The sequence below is a fragment of the Eulemur rufifrons genome, chromosome 2 (assembly GCF_041146395.1).
Source record: "Eulemur rufifrons isolate Redbay chromosome 2, OSU_ERuf_1, whole genome shotgun sequence".
NCBI lineage: Eukaryota > Metazoa > Chordata > Mammalia > Primates > Lemuridae > Eulemur > Eulemur rufifrons.
Window position 1 is genome coordinate 121488675 of NC_090984.1, and position 20241 is coordinate 121508915.

Here is a 20241-nt window from a genome sequence, read left to right on the forward strand (position 1 = left end):
CCTTCAGTGAGGCGATGTCATGTATTTGTGATACAGGTAGACTGTTTTGTCACAATTTGCATTCTATCATAAGTGGAGTTCCCCCATCTCCTGGTGGTTTTTATTTGCATACATTAAGGTTCACTCTTTGTGCTGTAGGGTTTGTGGGTTTTGACAATGCATAGTGTCACATATCCACCCTGCAGTATCTTACAGAATAGTTTCATCACTGTTCTGTTCTCCTGTTCAGCCCCACGCCCAGCCTCTGGCAACCACTGGAGCATGTAGATTTAAGACATATCCGTGCTGTTGTGTGAATTGGGTCATTCCTTTTTGTCCTAAAGTCATATTCTATTGTTTGGTTGGACCAGTCTGTTTATCCATTTACCTGTCAACACCTTTGTCACTTCCAGTGTTTGACAATTATAAATAAAGCTGCCATAAATATTTACATGCAGGTTTGTGTGGGCATAAGTTTTCAGATCAATTGGATAAATACCTAGTGTCAACACAATTACTGGATCATATGTAAAACTATGTTTAGCTTTATAAGAAACTGCCAAACTGTCTTCCAAAGTGGCTGTGCCATTTTGCATTCCCACCAGCAATGAATGAGAGCTCCTGTTGCTCCGTATCCTGGCCAGCAGTGGGTATTTTGTCTGTTTTTTGGATTTTAGCCATTCTAATAGGTGTATAGAGATATCTCATTATTGTTTTAATTTGCATTTCCCTAATGACAAATGATGTGTGGAGCATCTTTTCATATGCTTATTTGCCATCTGTATATCTTCTTTGGTGAGGTGTCTTTTCAGATCTTTTGCCCATTTTTTAATTAGGCTATTTATTTTCTTACTGCTGAATTTTAAGAGTTCTTTTTATATTTTGTATACAAGTTCTTTATCAGATATGTGATTTGCAAATATTTTCTCCCGATCTATGCCTTATATTTTAACCCTTAAGTTTGTCTTCCGTAAATTTTTAAAAATTATAATAAAGTCCAAGCTATCAGGTTTTTTTTCTTTCACGGATTGCGCTTTTGGTATTATATCCAAAAACTAATCACTAAGTGGAAGGTGTTCTCCTTCTAGAAGTTTTGTAGCTTTGCATTTTTCATTTAGGTCTATGGGCCATTTGAGTTAATTTTTGTGTAGGGTGTGAGTTCGGTGTCTAGGTTCACTGTTCAGACACTATTTGGTGAAAAGATGATCCTTTCTCCATGGAATTGCCTTTGTACATTTATTTGTCCATTCTGCTAGCATTTAAAAATTGGTATTCTCTTCCTTTCTACATAGATTAAGTTCTGTAGAGTGTTACCTTAAGAAAGGAGAAAGTTCTGACTTCCTTTTCTGCTTGTCTTACAGCAAGACCACTGGTGCAGACCCTGCCTTTAAGAACCGCTATCAACAATGGGACTGTGCTACCAAAGAAGCCCAGTGGTTCCCTACCGTCCCCCTCTGGAGTCAGGAAAGAAACCGCTGTGCCAGCAACCAAAAGGTAGGCCCAAATAAGTGCCTTAAATAAATCCTAAAAGTGGTTCTCTCTCAGATTTTAAAACGAGTCCCACTTTTTTATATGACCCTTCATAATTTCACATCTGAATTAAAGCTTATTAAAATCCAACATTCAGTGTGTTGCCATAATGGGAACTAGATAAATTTATTATTCTTCTTGTTTTAGATTTAATCATATTGTCTTTAAAATCTCATCGGCCAAAACTCCAGTGTGCTGTTTTGTATTTTTACTTAAAGTTCTCTTCTGAAAAAACCAGTGGGAATATAACCTAGGTAAAAATGAATATGCTGTTCCCAAGTTCATACTTGGAACATAGCAAAATCCAGATTGCCATAGCAACCTTAAATTTTTATCCATAAAATTTGGATAAGCTCATATTTTTAAATTGTGCCTAACAGTAGAGTTTAGATATTGATGTTGTCTGTCAGACAGAGCATAATTTGCTCTTAGTTTTTTTATTATTTCATAATCGTCGTATTAAAATTTTATATTTTGTAGCCAGTCTAAATTTTTAGGCTCTGGAAAATTGAATACCTAATGTCATATAGTTTAGAAAGCCTTAAAGAAATTCTTTTGCAACTCTACCTCATGGACTTGTTATAAGATGCAACAGAACTTTTAGAGTTCCTGTAAGTCCTAACTGCCTTATGGGTGCTGTGGGTGTAGAATGTGTACATGCTCTGCGGTGCGTTAGGATACGTAGTGGGCTTGTAAGAGTTAGTGCTTCATTCGATGCTGGCTTGTGACTTGGAATAAAAATCTAGCAATCTCATCCTCTCTCCTGTTGTGTTTTTCCTCTAATTTGGTCTCGAGGTCTTCCTCTGGAAAGTGGCTATGAACTGTAGCCCTGCCCTGTTGGGGCTCCAGGAGAGGTGGTCGGAAGTATTCACAGTGTGCCTGTCACGGGACTCCCACTTCTCGCGGCAGACAGCCCTAATGCCTAAGTGTCCAGCCTGTGGCCAGGTGTCCTTTTCACAGGAAACTCGTTTATACTGGCAGGTGCCCTTGTGGCTCTTGTCTGACCTGTGTCCAGTTTATTCTTACCAAGATAGTCGCTCTCTAGGAGAGCTCTGACTGGGAAAGAAGTTAGGTTCAGGTGTGTCGGTCAGGTGAGACACAGAAGAGGCAACTCGACAAACACAGGAAATAACAGAAGCAGTTTATTACTCACAGAGCCACAAGGGAACAGGCGTGCCCATGAGGGCTGGCAGCAGGGTGCTCAACCAGAGGTGGGGGATGTAGAGAGAGAGAGAGGATCTGTGGAACTATCCTTTATTAAGGTGCAAAAGGTGTTATCGCTTGGGCTTTCCCAAGGGGGTTGTGGATTGGCTAATTTAAAGAAAAATGCACAAAGTGGGAAATGTATTTACGTGATTCTAGCGTTGACCATTAGGTTTTATCTTGGTCAGCAGCTGTAGGTTGTGTTGGGTTTTGGATCACTGAGATTGGAACGAGTAGGCAATATCACAACCAACCCAAGGGCAGGAGAGGCTTTAGGCCACAGGTGATGCGGTTCAGCTGGGTTTCAGACGACTATGTCAGGCCTAAAAATAGATGCTGACACAGCAGCTATATTACATAAATTTATGATATCTTTTAAATAGATGGAGTGTTTATGCAGAATGGCCTATCCTTCACCAAGCAGGTTTTCATTGTTTCATCAACATAGAGTTTCATGTGTTTATTTTTTGTGAACTTTAAGAAAATTGGTTTTGCAGTGCCTTTTAGATCTTTAAAATAAATTCTAGGCCTCATTTCATATCTATTAAATACTTGTTTGAATAATTTATATTCATAATCAGTGTAAAATGACCTGGTTTCTGATTGGCAATAGTAGATATAACTTTTGTTCCTCTAGATGTTGGGAGATTAATGAGATTGACTTTTTTTAAGGCTTAGGTTTCTATCTGTTATGATTTCTTTCCTTCTTTTTTTTATTGTGGTTAAAAAAAAAGCATATAATAGCCAGGAGTGGTGGCACATGCCTGTAGTCTCAGCTACTCAGGAGGCTGAAGCGGAAGGATTGCTTGAGCCCTGTTCCAGTCCAGCCTCAGCAACATAGTGAGACCATGTCTTTAAAAAAAAAAAAAAAATTGAAAAAAAAAAAAAAAGACAAAAAAAAAACCCCAAAACACATAACATTAAATTTGCTATGTTAACCATTTTTAAGTGTGCAGTTCAGTGGTGGTAAGTATATTCACACTGTTATTCAACAGATCCCTAAAACTTTTTCATCTTGCAAAACTGAAACTCTAAACCCATTAAACAATAACTCTGCTCCCACCCCCACCACCCTTGGCAACCACCTCTCTATTTTCTGTTTCTGTAATTTTGACTACTTTGGATATTACATATGAGTAGAATTGGATATATAGCATTTGTCCTTTTGTTACTGGCTTGTTTTGTTTAGTATCATGTCCTTTGGGTTCATGCATGTTGTAGCGTATGACTGATTTCCTTTTTAAGGCTGAATAATATTCCATTTTGTGTATTTATGTCATTTTTTAAAAATTTATTCATCTGTTGATGGACTCTTAGGTGGCTTTCATGTTTTAGCTGTTGTGAATAATGCTGCTATGAGCATGGGCATACAAATATCTCTGGGACCCTGCTTTCAATTCTTTTGGGAATACTCCTGGAAATAGGATTGCTGGATCATATGGTAATTCTATTTTTATTTTTTTGAGGACTCTCCATTCTGTTTTCCATGACCACACCATCTTACATTCCTACCAACAGTGTACAATGGCTCCAATTTCTCCAATCCTCGTCAACACTTGTTGTTTCCTATTCTTTCCATAGTGGCCATCCTAACATATGTGAGGTGATAGCTCATTGTAATTTTGAATTGCATTTCTCTTATGATTAGTGATGTTGAGCATCTTTTCATGTGCTTGTTGGCCATTTGTATATCTTCTTTGGAGAAATGTCTATCAAGAACTTTGCTCATTTATTAATTGGGTTATTTTGTTGTTGAAGTGTAAAAGTTACTTATACTGGATATTAACCACTTATCAGATATATGATTAACATACTTTCTCTCATTTGCTAGGTTGGTTTTTTATTCTGTTGATTGTTTTCGTTGACACACAGAAGTTTTTAAGTTAGATGTAGTCCCATTTACTTATTTTTGCTTTTGTTGTCTATGCTGTTGGTGTGATATTCAAGAAATCATTACCAAGTTCAAAGTCCTGAAGCCTTTCCTCTATATTTTCTTCTAGGAATTTTATAGTTTTAGATGTCATTTTTAGCTCTTTAATTCATTTTGAGTTTATTTTTCATATAGTGTAAGGTAAGAGTCCAACTTCATTCTTTTGCATGTGGATATCCAATTTTCCCAACATCCATTTCTTGAAGAGACTGTCCTTTTGGCATTGTATAGTCTTGACACCCTTGTCAAAAATCGTTTGGCCATATATGCAAGGGTTATTTCTAGGCTCTCTATTCTGTACCATTTATCTACATATCTGTCTTTGTGGCCAGTACCACACCATCTTGATTACTGTTGCACTGTAGTATATTTTAGAGTCAGGAAATGTGAGGCCTCCAACTTTATTCTTCCTTTTCAGGGTTGTTTTGGCTATTTGGAGTCCCTTGAAATTCCAGATTAATTTTAGGATTTTTTTCTGTTTCTGCAAAAAGTGCCCTTGGGATTTTGATAGGAACTGCATTAAATTTATAGATCACTTTGGGTAGCATGGACATTTTAACAACATTAAGTCTTCTGATCCACAAGCATGAGATGTTCTTTCAATTTATTTGTATCTTCCCTGATTTCTTTTTAGCAAGGTTATATAGTTCTCAGTATATATCTTTGACCTCTTTTGTTAAAGTTATTCCTAAGTATTTTATACTTTTTGATGCTATAGTAAACAGGATTATTTTCTCTCTCTCTCTCTCTCTCTTTTTTTTAGAGATAGGGTCCCTCTCTGTTACCTGGGCTAGAGTGCACCGGCATCATTGTAGCTCACTGCAGCCTCAAACTCCTGCCACGGCTTCCCAAAGTGCTAGGATTACAGATGTGAGCCATCATGCCTGGCCTGTTTTCTTAATTTCCTTTTCAGATTGGCCATTGTTATTGTATTGAAATACATCTGATCTCTGTGTATTGATTTTTGTATCCTACAACTTTGCTGAAATCATTTATTATTTTAGCAGTTCTTTTATGGAATCTTTAGGGTTTTCTACATATAAGATCCTGTCATCTGCAAACAGAGTTTACTTCTTGTTTTCCAATTTAAATGTCTTATTTCTTTTTCTTATCTAATTGCTCTGGCTAGAACTTCCGGCACCATGTTGAATCTTTAGGGTTTTCTACATATAAGATCCTGTCATCTGCAAACAAAGTTTACTTCTTGTTTTCCAATTTAAATGTCTTATTTCTTTTTCTTATCTAATTGCTCTGGCTAGAACTTCCGGCACCATGTTGAATAGTAGTAACAAGAGTGAGAATCCTTGCCTTGTTCCTGATCTTAGAGGAAAAGCTTTCAGTCATTCACCATTGAGTGTGATTTTAGCTGTAGGCTTTTCATATGTGGCTTTTATGAAATTGAGGTAATTTCCTTCTATTCTTAGTTTGTTGAGTGTTTTTATCATGAAAGGGCATTGGGTTTTGTTAAATGCTTTTTCTACATCAATTGAGATGATCATGTGATTTTTGTCCTTCCTTCCATTCATGTGGGGTATTACATTGATTGATTTTCATATGTTGAACCATCCTTGCATTCCAAGCATAAATCCCAATTGGTCATGGTATATAATCCTTTTAATGTACTGTTGAACTCAGTTTACCAGTATTTTGTCGAAGTTCTTTTTCATCTGGGATATTGGTCTGTAGTTTTCTTGTTGTGTCTTCCTCTGGTTTTGGTATCAGTGTAATGCTGACCTTATAGAATGAATTTGAAAGTGTTCCCTCCTCTTCAATTGCTTGGAAAAGTTTAAGGAGGTTTGGCATTAATTCTTTTTTAAATGTTTGATAGAATTCTCCAGTGAAGCCATCTGGTTTTGGGCTTTTCTTTGTTGGGAGGTTTTTGATTGCTGCTTTAGTCTCCTTACTGGTTATGGGTCTATTCATATTTTTTATGACTTTATGAAGAAATAAAATGGCAGGGTTATGTTTCTAGGAATCTCTCCATTTACTCTAGGTTCCAATTTTTTGGCATATGATTGTCCATAGTAGTCTATAATTCTTTTTATTTCTATGACATTAGTTGTGCCCTCTTCCATTTCTAATTTTAGTTATTTAAGTCTTTTCTCTTTTTCTCTTTGTTGTCCTAGCTAAGGACTTTTCAATTTTGTTGATCATTTCAAAACCAACTCATGGTTTTTTTTATTTTTTTCCTATGTTTTTCTGTTCTTTCTTTTATTTCCTTACTTGTGCTAACTTTTGATTTTGTTTATTCTTCTTTTTCTAGTTCCTTGAGATATAAAGTTAGGTGGTTTATTAGAGATCTATCTTCTTTTTATGTAAGCATTTACCGCTATAAACTTGCCTCTTAGTTCTGCTTTCACTGCATCCTGTAAGTTTTGGTATGTTGTGTTTTCATTTGTCTCCAGATATTTTCTAAATTACCTTGTGATTTCTTCTTTCACCATTATTGATTGTTTAAAAATGAGTTGTTTAATTTCAAGATTGACTTTTTATAGTAGCAAATACAGGTATACCTCATTTTATTGTGTTTCATTTTATTGTATTTTGTAGATATTATGTTTTTTATAAATCAAAAATTATAACAACCCTGCATCAAGCAAGTCTGTTGGCACCATTTTTCTAACAGCATGTGCTCGCTTAATGTCTTTGTGTCACATTTTGGTAATTCCCACAATATTTCAAACTTTTTCATCATTATTTTATCTTTTATGGTGATTAAAATCAGTGATTTTTGATGTTACTATAGTAATTGCTTGGGGGCATCACAAACTGTACCCATATAAGACAGTGAACTTAATAAATGTTGACTGCCCCACCAACCAACCATTCCTTCATTTCTCTCCCTCTCCTCAGGCCTCCTTATTCCATGAGACACAATATTGAAATTAGGCCAATTAATAACCCTACAATGGCCTCTAAATGTTCAAGTGAAAGGAATAGTTCCATATCTCTCACTTTAAATCAAAATCGAGAAATGAATAAGCTTTGTGAGGAAGGCATGTCTAAAGCCAAGATAGACCAAAACCTAGGCCTCTTGCACCAAACAGTTAAGTTGTGAATGCAAAGGAAAAGTTCATGAAAGAAATTAAAATGCTACTCCGGTGAACACATGAATGATAAGAAAGCTAAACAGCCTTATTGCTGATATAGAGAAACTTTTGGTGGTCTGGATAGAAGATCAAACCAGCCACTATATTCCCTTAAGCTAAAGCCTAATCCAGAGCAAGGCCCTGGCTCTCTTCAATTCTGTAAGGGCTGAGAGTGGTGGGGAAGCTGCAGAGAAAAATTTGAAGCTAGCAGAGGTTGATTCATGAGGTTTAATAGAAGATGCCATCTCCAGAACATCAAAGTGCAGGGTGAAGTGGCAGCAAGTGCTGATGCAGAAGCTGCAGCAAGTTATCCTGAAGATCTAGCTAAGATAATTGATGAAGGTGGCTACACTCAACAACAGGTTTTTGATGTAGACAAAACAGCCTTCTATTGGAAGAAGATGCTGTCTAAGACTTTAATTGCTGGAGAAGAGAAGTCAATGCCTGGCTTCAAAGCTTCAAAGGACAGGCTGACTGTCTCGTTAGGGGGTAACGTAGCTGATGATTTTAAGTTGAAGCCAATGCTCATTGACCATTCTGGGGCCCTTAAGAATTATGCCAAATCTACTCTGCCTGTGCTCTATAAATGGAATAAAGCCTGATGACAGCACATGTATTTACAGCATGATTTACTAAATATTTTAAGCCCACTGTTGAGACCTCAGAAAAAAAATATTTCTTTCAAAATATTACTGCTCATTGACAATGTACTGGTCACCCAAGAGCTCTGATGGAGATGTGCAAGGAGATTAATGTTGTTTTCCTGCCTGCTAACACAATATCCATTCTACAGCCTGTGAATCAAGGAGTAATTTTGACTTTCAGGTCTTATTATTTAAGAAATATATTTCATAAGGCCATAGCTGCCATAGATAGTCATTCCTCTGATGGATCTGGGCAAAGTCAGTTGAAAACCTGAGAAGGATTCACCATTCTAGATGCTGTTAAAAAGGAGGGAGAGGTCAAATATTAACATTAACAGGAGTTTGGAAGAAGATTCCAACCTTCATGGATGACTTTGAGGGTTTCAAGACTTCAGTGGAGGAAGTAACTTCAGGTGTCGTAGGAATAGCAAGAGAACTAAAATTAGAAGTGAACCCTGAAGATGTGACTTAATTGCTGTGATCTCATGATAAAACTTTAATGGATAAGGAGTTGCTTCTTATGGATGAGCAAAGAAAGTAGTTTCTTGAGATGGAATCTACTCCTGGCTAAGATGCTGTGAACATTGTTGAAATGACAACAAAGGATTTAGAATAGTACATAAACTTAGTTGATAAAGCAGTGGCAGAGTTTGAGAGGATTGACTCCAATTTTGAAGGAGCTCCTACTGTGGGTAAAATACTATCAAACAGCATCACATGCTACAGAGAAATTTTTGTGAAAGAAAGAGTCATTTGATGCTGCAAACTTCATTGTTGTCTTAAGAAATGTCCACACCCTTTCCACCCTTCAGCAACCACCAACCTGCTCGGTCAGCAGCCACCAAGGCCAGACCCTCCACTGGCAAAAAGATGGACTCACCAAAGGCTCGGAGGATTGTTAGCATTTTTTAGCAACACAGTATTTTTTTATTAAATTAGGGTATGTACATTGCTTTTTAGGCATAATGCTGTTGTACATTTAATAGGCTACAGTATAGTGTAAACATAACTTTTATATGCACTGGGAAACCAAAAAATTTGTGTGACTTGCTTTATTGTGACATTCACTTTTTTTGTAGTGTCTGACACCAAACCTGCAATATTTCCGAGGTGTGCCTGTAGTTAATGAAGAAATGAAATTTTTTCCTTTTATTTTTTTTAAATAGAACTTTATATCTTTATATATTTGGAATTTAAATAAAAGAAAAAATGTTCAGAGCAAAAAATAAAAGAATTGAAATGTAGATGTAATTTCTAGTTTTAGTTCATTTCCTTCTTCCTGAGAACATATGTCATACATGTTTGCTGTCTTTGATTTTGCAGAAGTCCAAGGTAACTTTGCTGTATTGCAGTAATGCCCATAACTTAATTGACTGTTTATGGTTTTCTTGGACCTCATAGGATTAGTTGGCATGATTGTTAGAATTCCTGAAAGACTATATTTTTAGTTCTAATATTTGAAACATTTATTCCAGTTAGGATAAGCATGGGAAACAAATTTTCTGAATCTAACCACAGAAGTAAAACTATTGTCAGCGTAGAGCTGCCAGCTCAGAGTCATGGTTTTCTAGACTTGAGTGTCCAAGTCTCTGGGTTTTGAGTTGAGAGTGTAGTGATTCATTTGTTTTGGGGTTTTTTCTGGCCTTTATGGGCTTCCGTGAATGTGAGTTCCCAGCCATTTGGAAGTTGGAAATATGAACAGTAGCATCTAATTGTTACTCTGTGGTAAAGTTCCTACAGAACTCTCATTAGAAGAGAATTTTGAAAACAGAAAGGAGCTAGCTGGGTAATATTAGAATTAAAATAACTTCCAAGTAATTTCAAATATGTTTACAACCATGTAGGAATTTTTCTGTAATCAGAGTTCCAAATTAAATGAGTTGGGGCGTATGTGGTGTGTGGATAGGTATGTGTTTGTTTTCTTTTCTCTGGGGTTTTTCAGCCTAGTGCTTAAGAACAAAATCCCCTTTGGAAACAGTCCAGCACCCAGTGGTGGTGCTTTGTGTTGCCAATTAAGACTTCGATTGAGGGCTTGATTTGGAATCCTTGGGAAAAGCTTTGTTTCCATTAGTCAAAGAAAAAAGGCTGAAAATCCAGGGAAGACATTGTAGGTCATACCTTGCTCAGTGGGATGCCTAGGCTGACAATGGAGGGACGTTTCCACTGGCTCAAAAAGGAGACAGCCACTCATTCTCTCAGCTCCTGAGTAGCACATTCCAGTAGGGGGGAGCTATGAGAATAGAGTTCAAAAGGACACAACTGGTACAGAAAGCATTATTTTAAAAATGCTCTGTGACAAGTGTGAGATAGAATGGTAAACATCTATTGCTTCCAAACAAGCAGCCAATGGCCCTTTGGAAAAATAGTTCCACTTGTTAGAAGTACAGCATTTGTAACTGCGCTGAAGTCAATGCTGGATGTATGATGGGACATATTAAAGAAGAGAAAAATGAACTCTGACTTCAGTTGATTTTTAAAAATTATTTCTAATATATTTATTATTCAAATTCATTGAAATGTAGGTGCTGAATCCATGTTTTGAGTCTATTCTTAGTAGCAAAATAGAGGAGGAAGTGTTACCCTGTTGAACAAAGGAAGAGCAATTGGTACTTTAACAGAAGTGATGTAGTCCTCCCCTCTGGCTCAGGTAGTTGGCTTCACATTACAGGAAAAAACCTTTTTCCTCCCTGCCATATGGAATTCTCTAAGATTCTCTAAGACCACCAGCTTTCCTAAAAAATTACTTGGATTTGCCACAAAGGTTTTTTTCAGACAAATTAAGAATGTTTCTTAATTTGATTTTTGAAGTGCATTATCTCAGGCTGTCAGAATTATCTCATAATTTGCAGGACAAAAGCCAGGTAGGTGCTGTCCCCTGTTGACTCTCCAGTGCTCAGCAGAGCGCCTAGTATGTTGGTCGATGCCCAATAAGTATTTGTTGAGCAGAAAATTGTTTGTCTCTAGTGTTAGTCACCCCAGCTGTCTGACAAATGAAACCATCAACAAGTCTCTGGTCACACATCAGAACTACCTGTCAGATTTCTATTCTGCTTTGCATTTAATAAAAGTTTGGGATCCTTTGGCAAAATTTTGGAAGACCAATTCTTGATTCCAAATCACAGGATGAAAGAAAAACATTGTGTAATATCTTCGTATGCTTGGAGTTATCATCTAATCACCAGAAGAAAGCCAGTTTTCCTCTGGTCACCAGTCTCCATTGCAGGAACTTTATTATGTCTAAAATTGGCAAAAACTGTTGAATGCACATGTAATATAAAGAACCATTTTATTTTCGGAACTTATCAGGGTTTGGTCTTGGCTGTGGGGGCAGAGTGCAGAAGGGAAAGGAGTGAAGAATGGTGTGTCTGCATTTCTACACCAAAAATACTTTACTCGCCTTAAACACTAAAAAACAACTGCATTGTTGTACAGTCTCTCACAAGCCAGCACTTCTGCCACTTTCAAAATAAAGAGCATTATATTTCACTTGCTGTCCAGAGGGAACGTAACTTCTCTGCTATTCCCCGCTGGTTATTTAAGGAGGCTCCCTGCAGCGAGTGTGCAGCGTTGCTCTCTCTGGCTGCCCTTGTTACTGCAATGTCTGGTCTTCAAGCTTTATTTTCTGTCCCTCATTTTGAGACCTAGCAAATCCTCTTTAATTCGTAAGAGCCCTTGGCTCTCAAAAGGAAATGTCTTGTTTTTTTCTATGCATAGGATAATAGTAAGATTTTTTTTTAAGTTCAACATTTTAATGCAAATGTGGGAATAGACAAATATCTTGAAAGAACTTTGTTGGATTATATCCAAGTCTACATATGCAAACCAAAATGTTTTTCCTTTGTGATGTACGCATCTTGCAATTTATTGGGGCTTATTGGACTATTTTTCCATGGTTGTATTATGGCGCTCGTGTTTACTCCTCTTTGTTTCCGTGCCTCTTGCACATGGGTTGGACAGGTCTGTGTGTCTTCTCAGTGCAGGCAGACTGAATCCATGGACACCCAGGGGAGGGAACTTAGATGTATTGTGTAACTTCAGCTGCACCTCTGATAGTTTTTATCTCCCTTTTAACACAGTAGCTTAAAAGTCTTATGCAGTGCCTACCATTCATCAAGTCATAAATCATGTGACTGTATTAATTATTGACCTTTATGGATTTTTTAGGGGCTCAACAGGTCCTCCAAAATGAGTGTGCTTCGGGGTTGCATAAATTGCAGGTGGTCTCAGGTGGCCCAGCAGAGGGAGCATCAGATGGAGTGATCAGCCCTGCCAGGAGCCCTAACCTCAGACAAGTTGCTTCACATCCCTGACTTTGTTTCCTGCTCTGTGAAATGAGGATAATGATATTTTTGCAGGGGATTTGTGAGGTTTAAATCAAAGAATACAGTATACGTAGAATGTAGAGTACTCAGTGTGCGCTAGCTGCTGCTGCTGCTTCTGTCACTGATGTCCCCGCTAACTCTCCCAGCCACCTGGCTGAGTGTTAATTATTAGAAAATCGGTCAGTGTTTGCTATGATCGACTAACAGTCATGGTTTTGCAGCTCTTTAAGGGTGTTTTGCACACTTCTTCTAGTTGCCATGAACTCGCTGTGAACTCCCCTAGGGACACCCCAGAGAACGTGCTCCCGGCCGCCTTCTGCCGCCGGGTCTCCCTGGGCCCTGCCAGCCGGGCAGGGCAAAGTGTGCTTCAGAGCCTCGTGTAGATACTTGGCAGAAAAGAATCCCACTAAATTTAATTAGCTTGATGTTTTTCGTCATTGGGACATCTTGAACTTGAAGCACAAATGTTTCTGTAATTTCTAGACTTCAGTCCCAAATTTCAGAAATGTAATGCTCTCCTAAGATCTGTAATTTCCTTATCCCCAAATTGAGCATTCTAAAAACTCACATTGTGCCTTCAAGGCACACCCATTCAGATTGCAGTTGTAAGATTCTGCTGTACATGCAGAGCTTCCTCGGTTACCAGACGGCAGAAAGCGTATTAAAATAAATTATTCATTCATGTGGTCATTTTATTTACATTTGCTCACACTGAGAGTGAAGTACATTTTCAGAAGCCAACACACCGTGAGGTTTATAAAAACATGCTAAGAGATTATTTACTGAACGGTTGGAGTCACAGAGCAAGGACGACTGAAAGTTAGGCCAAGGGAGGAATAGACCGAGGAGAAAGAGAGAGTGAAAGGAAGGTAAGGAAGAGAGGGCCACTGGCCGCCAGGCAGGAGCTGAGCAGGAGCTGCCCGTGTGGGAGGCGTGCTCTGTAACTATGAGAGATGAGGGCCCTGGAATTCGGCGGTGGCAGCAGTCTCGCTGTCGTAAGTCCCCCAGCTCCTGTGCACCCCTTGTCGAGGTGGGCTGTGCAGTCTCCGCTGGAGCTGTGCTCACTCGAGCCTCAGCCTGAGGCTCCCTCACTGCCAGTCCTCACCCACTCTGCAAGGCACTGGCACCATCACCGTGCTGCGCATGTGCCCGGCTCGCCCACCACTCCTCTCCTGGTGTCTCTGCTACCCCAGACTCCCCTGGTGGTTTCTCAGCCCACATCTTAAAAAACCACTATTTCCCTGCGGGCTTTTCTCATTCCCCTGCCTTGGTGGTTTCCTCCCCGTGCATGGCTCAGTGCGCACCAGATGGGCAGATCCTGTCCCGAGCCATCTCATGAGTTGCAGACTTGTATTTTCACCCAGCCACACCTCCAGCTCTGTGTGTCCAGGCCAGCCTCTGCCACGTGTGTGCCTCTTTCCAGAGCCACAGCCCTGGACTGGCTCCAACCTCCCCCCCACTTCTTGCTTACAGAGCAGGTGCTACATTAAAGCAGTTCGTCTATAACCTTGTCACTGCACTCCAGCCTGGGTGACAGAGTGAGACCCAGTCTCTTAAAAAAACAAACAAAAATAGCAGTTCGTGTCTCTTCCTGTGACAGGATCAATGTGTGATACTTCCATTTATTTCATCCTTTCATTTTGTAAATATGCATCAAATTTCTATATGAGGCCCTGCAAAGGAGGCAAAGTGATAAACGTGATAAGATCTCAAGAAATGTGTGGACTAATGATGAAGATTAAAAAAAATTGCAGAGACATAGTTACATGCTCTGTCTTAGCGAGTTCGGGCTGCTGTAACAAAGTGCCATAGACTGGACGGCTTATAAACATCAGGCATTTACTTCTCACAGTTCTGGAGGCTGGACGTCTGAGATCAGGTACCAGCATGGTCAGGTGCTGGGGAGGGCCCTCTTCCAGATTGGAGACTGCCTGTCTTCTCACATGGCAGAGGGCGAGGCAGCTCTCCGGGGTCCCTCCTATAAGGCATTAATCTCATCATGGGGCTCCACCCTCATGAGCTAATCTCCTCCCAAAGGCCCTACCTCCTAGCACCATCACTCTGGGGGTTAGGATTTCAACATGAATTTTGGGAGGATGCAGACATCAGTCCATAGCATGCTCTAAGAGGGGAACAACCCACCTTCATCCTGGGGCCTGTCTCTGGTTTACCCTTCATGCCTGTGAATTACCCGTGTATAGGGTATCCCTTTTCCTATAGCACGCGCTTCCCACCTTTGTGATAAGAATACATCAAGCCACTCACTTGATCTTTTCCAGAAATTCAGTCTTCAGGAAGCCTTCCCAGGCCTCCCTTCCCAGGTTTCTAACCACTCTAGCCCCTCTGGTTATACAGAATGAAGTTGAGCACTTACGTGGGCACCACCACTAAGCAAAGATTTCACGTACAGTGGAATGTTTTTATCGTTACCTTGGCATCCTACTTGTTTTTGTCCCACGGGTGCCTTTAGCCAGAGTTCTTCCATACTGGCACTATTGGTATTTCGGGATGGATAACTCTTGGTTGTAGGGGCTGTCCTGGGCACTGTCGGAGGTTTCGCAGCACCCCTGTCCTGTACCCACTACATGCTAATAGCAGCCCTTCCCCCAGCTGTGACAACCTAACATGTCTGCAGACATTGCCAGATGTCTCCTGGGGCAGCATCACCCCTGGTCCGGCGCCACTATCTAGACTGAAGCCTACTCAAGGGCAGGATCACTTCCCTGTAAGCCCCTCGAGGGCTCTCACACAGCATTGTTGGGGATCTTAACTTTTCCCTTTTCTGTGTGACTTTGAACTGTGCTAATTGCCTCGATTACAAAGGCAGTGAGCAGAGAGAGTGATTCCAAGTGACGTTCTGAGAAGCTTTTTTGATCTCTATAATTAGGATTTTTGAACCAGTCTATCTTTTGAATATCCACGTGGAAGTATGACATTCTCTATTTATATATTTTTATACTTAGCAGTAAAATAAAACTCGACATTAAGGATCTCATCATCATTTACTTTCATGCACTTTTGGTAGCATCAAGCGGACCAGCTCTTCGGAACGAGTGTCTCCTGGTGGTCGCAGGGAGAGCAATGGGGACTCCAAGGGAAACCGGACTCGGACGGGTTCCACCAGCAGTTCTTCAAGTGGCAAAAAGAACAGTGAAAGGTAAGGATGGTGTACCTGCTGGCCCCCGCGGTCTAGACATTTTGTCATCTCTCGTGCCCAGAGATGAATCGGAAGAGTCCCCAGTGTTCAGACAAGCTAGAAGCTCTCTCGGGGGCTCAGGCCTTCTGCTGAGATTATTGTGGGTGCTGATCCAGCAGCCGTTTGAGGGCAGCTGCCAGTCACACTTCAGACAAATTATCGTCCAGGTAGAAAAACTAACCTGAACTCCCAGCACCCTGTGTAGACAAAGTATTTCCTGAGAATTTGCCTAGTGCCATGTACGTGGAACTCAGAGAGCCATTCTGAATTTCCATACGGAGCACCTTATATTTCCTTGCACCCCGCTGACGTTTTAAAATTAATTTTAATGGACTGTCTTAAGTTTGTCAGCAGTATTTTCTGAGACAGAGTGGGTGAAAAGTTGCAATTTTATGATTTGTCAGAGCCTATTTTTAATATTGATACTAACATCAGAAATATGAACCATTTTTCTTTCTGGTTATATGAAATATACTTACTCTGAATTTTGAATTTTTCTATGAGTTTATTTAATAATGGATTATGATAAATAACTGTGAAACTAATAGTAACATTTTATTCTTGAAAGCTGCTTTTTGGCATTTTAGCAGCTTGTCTTTTGTCTGCATAATATATTTATATCTACATAGTGTATTATGTAGGTGAGATCAGTTTCTCTGTATCTACCTAACTTTGTACTTTAATTTGAATCTCTCTGTTTAGCAAAACTTAGGAAGACATTTCAGCTTCCGAGGCCAAACATGTTTTTTTTTTTTTTCCCAAATGTTCATGTAAGGAGAAGGCTTAGTCATAAAGCAATTGACTCCAACCCATAGGCTGTAAAAATTCCAAGTTTGTAAATCCATTGTTGCAATTCAGTCCCATAAAGAAAGCTTAAACTCTTTTTCAGTTTTATTCCTAAAAAATATCTTATGTAGAAAAGATACAAACACTTCTCACATCTGTAGCAGCTCAAGTCCACGAGCAATTAACAAATTCAAAAACCATTGGTATGGGTTCTGTCTTCTAACTTAGACTACTCAATGGCAACAGAGTGTGAGTTAGTAGAAGGTGCTTCTCTGAATTTAGGGTAAGCTTGGAAATTGACCTGAAATGTCTACATTTTGGCAGTTCTTAAAAACTTGGCTCCTCCCCTGCACATCTGATTTTTATTAAGAATTTCCAAAAGAATCTGCGTTGTGTAAACTCCAGATCTGTTTTATCTTTAAAGTCTTACGGCTTTGATAAATGTGCTGGGTAAATATTTCCATAAAAGATATTTACAAAGGGATTTTTGAAAAGTGCCATGGTAGGAAATTTTGATTTGGAAATAAGAGACTGGGAAAATTTACTAATCATTTCCCCAGAAGAATTCAGGCAACTAAACATGTCCATTTAAAAATAAATTCTTGGCCAGATGCAGTGGCTCACGCCTGTAATCCTAGCACTTTGGGAGGCCGAGGCAGGAGGATCGCTTGAGTTTGAGAGTTCGAGACCAGCCTGGGTGAAAGTGAGACTCCATCTCTACTAAAAATAGAAAAAATTAGGTGGGGGTAGTAGCATGTGCCTGTAGTCCCAGCTACTCGGGAGGCTGAGGCAGGAGGATTGCTTGAGCCTAGGAGTTTGAGGTTGCTGTGAGCTAGACTGATGCCACTGCACTCTCACTGGGCAACAGAGCAAGACTCTGTCTCAAAAAATATGTACAATAATAATGATAATAACAAATTCTTTGTCTCATTAGAACCCAGGAATGGTCGAGGCCAGCATAGCACAGAACTGATTGAGTTGCACATACCAGGGGGCTTTTGGAGGGAGTTACATCTTCTCTTAGGTAATTGCTGGTGCTGGTGGATACCTTTAAGGGGCCCCTAGGAATAACAGCAGCAGTAACTGAGACAGAAAGAAGCATCTAAGAAGCAGTAGAAGTGAAGGTCAACTTGGCAACTCAGTGGCTGCCTGACCTCTTCCTCTCCATTCCCATGTGAGCAGCCCCACTCCTGGGCTGCTTTCACCCAGCACCAAAGCAGAGCTAGAGTCTTGCTGAGAAATGCCTGTCTTGGGGACCTGGCTTGTGCAAAGAAAGATGTGGGGAGGGGGCCCCACCAAATTCCTTTCTGAAACATTACTGCATTCAGTGGTCTCAAGATTGTACGGTCTCATCCCCGTCATTTACTAGCGTTTGTTCATTGTCCTAGTAGGCTGCCCTGCGTTTTAAAAGATTGTCCTTGTTTGGTTACCGCAGGGATCAAGACAATGGAAAGGGTGCAGGAGCTGCAGTAAAAGAAAGATCTGGGTTTGTAAACCAGTTCTGCCTTAACTTCTCCAAACATCAGTTTTTTCTTCTGTGATTTAGGAACTTTAAACCTAATTCCCTTGAATCTCACAAATGAGCTAACTCATAGGAAAATGCCCAGCATAGTACTTGGCGCTCGGTCAGTGGTCATCATCGCTACGATAGTTGCTATAAAAAGAGACTGTGCAAAGCAGGGAAAAATAATTTATGAGCCTTTCCAAAATTCCAAACTTTATTTTCCTCATTTGTAAGATGAAGGCACTAGATGACATCTGAAGTGTGACTAGTCTTTTTTCTCATATGACCTGCTTTAAATTACATTCACATAAGTGATGCAGTCCAATGAGTGCAACCTGGATTTTGACAAAATCCACCTGTGGAAAATTATTATCAATCCTTGTGATTCTCCCAGTTGGCATCAGGAGGTAGCTGGTCTGAGGGCTGTGCGTGATTCCATTCTGCCCACTGTTCCGGAGTCCCGGTCTGTACTCCGGAAAGCTCACTGGAATGCAAGCGAGTGAGAATGCTGACACCAGAGACATAACTTCGAATCTGTCCTGCTTTGTAGAAGAAGCAAATCAGTCACACGTGGCAGTGCTTGAACTTGTATCAGTTACAGATCATTAGCTATGAAGCTTATGACTTTTCACACACCCTGTGCAAAGCTGCTGTTAGCACATGTGGCACTGTTGCACAAATTAGAAAAAGGCTCCCCTTGCTCAAGAAAAACAACTCCACATAAGCATGTACGCATTTCTCAATAATTAAAACAAATATAAAGCCATTCCATATAAATTGTACAAATCTTATTATTGAACACAAAATAAGTGTTTGTGAAGTCCTAAACATTCGCTTTTTTCAAGATACAATTTATTTTAAAATAATTATGTTTTGCTGTCATAAAACTGTACCCTCTGTGACAGTTTCAGTCATCTTGCTCCTGCATCTCATTTTCTTTAGAAATGGTCACTAGATTTAACATTTTCTTGTGACATGGTAGACCTTTATCTTAGAATGTTTATCATTTTAAAAGACTCTACAGCAGCCACAACATTTTAACAGCTTTTAATCTTTGCACTGACAAAACTTCCATTAAAAACAAAAGTTGGCCAGGCGCAGTGGCTCACGCCTGTAATCCTAGCACTCTGGGAGGCTGAGGCAGGAGAATTGCTCAAGGTCAGGAGTTTGAGACCAGCCTGAGCAAGAGCGAGACCCTCTCTCTAGTAAAAAAAATAGAAAGAAATTATCTGGACAACTAAAAATATATATAGAAAAAATTAGCCGGGCATGATGGTGCCTGCCTGTAGTCCCAGCTACTTGGGAGGCTGAGGCTGGAGGATCACTTGAGCCCAGGAGTTTGAGGTTGCTGTGAGCTAGGCTGATGCCACGGCACTCTAGCCAGGGCAACAGAGCGAGACTCTGTCTCAAAAAAAAAAAAAAAAAAAAAACACAAAAGCAATATATGGCATTGCAATATTTTCATTTATGTGTTATTGATGGTAAATGAATATTAATAATTATATAGTTATTCATGTCATGAAGTACTTACTAAATTTAAATAGGGAATCATCAATAACATTCTCATGGAAGACTTGTAAAATGTAGCCAGTATATTAATCTGATAGGGAAAGTTTTTAAATTAAAGAAGTATTTTATAGTGATAAAAAAATGGCTACTTATTTGAAGCACAGTTTATGTTAGATGTTGCTAGATTGATAAAGTGTTTCAATTATCAAACTGGTTCCCCCTTAATTCTGAGGGGAATGAGATATGTCAACTTTGTAAGCAAGGCACTGTTTCCATGTAAAAGTTGTCATAATGAGCTGATTTTGTTAGAGCAGGACACGTTTCAGCCATCTGCTGGAAACTTTGTTGTAACATACGTATAAACTGCCCATCTTTGGAGTCAACAAATACGAAAAAAGAAAACTTCAAGTTAACGAAAATGTTCTCAAGTGAGACGTGTTCCCAGGCGTGGTGCCCGTCTGTGTTGTGTGAGCACCAGCGTGCCGCGGCCCTGTGGTTTCCTCGAGACTGTGAGAGCCGGGGGGCCAGGCGCCCCGAGCCCTCCTTTCT

General features: G+C 39.7%; 1 protein-coding gene across 4 annotated transcripts in view; it reads left to right on the top strand.

The window, feature by feature from the left end:
* The window catches only part of EML1 (EMAP like 1), a 171393-nt gene that overhangs the window by 107220 nt on the left and 43932 nt on the right, over positions 1-20241 (top strand). For 2 of the 4 annotated variants that reach the window (XM_069465295.1, XM_069465294.1), the window contains exons 3-4: positions 1341-1473; positions 15723-15854. In XM_069465295.1, the coding sequence (XP_069321396.1) occupies positions 1341-1473; positions 15723-15854 (265 nt within the window). Of the gene's footprint in view, positions 1-1340; positions 1474-7239; positions 7243-12322; positions 12397-15722; positions 15855-20241 lie in introns of all 4 variants that reach the window. The other 2 variants (XM_069465296.1, XM_069465292.1) reach the window with 2 other exon arrangements.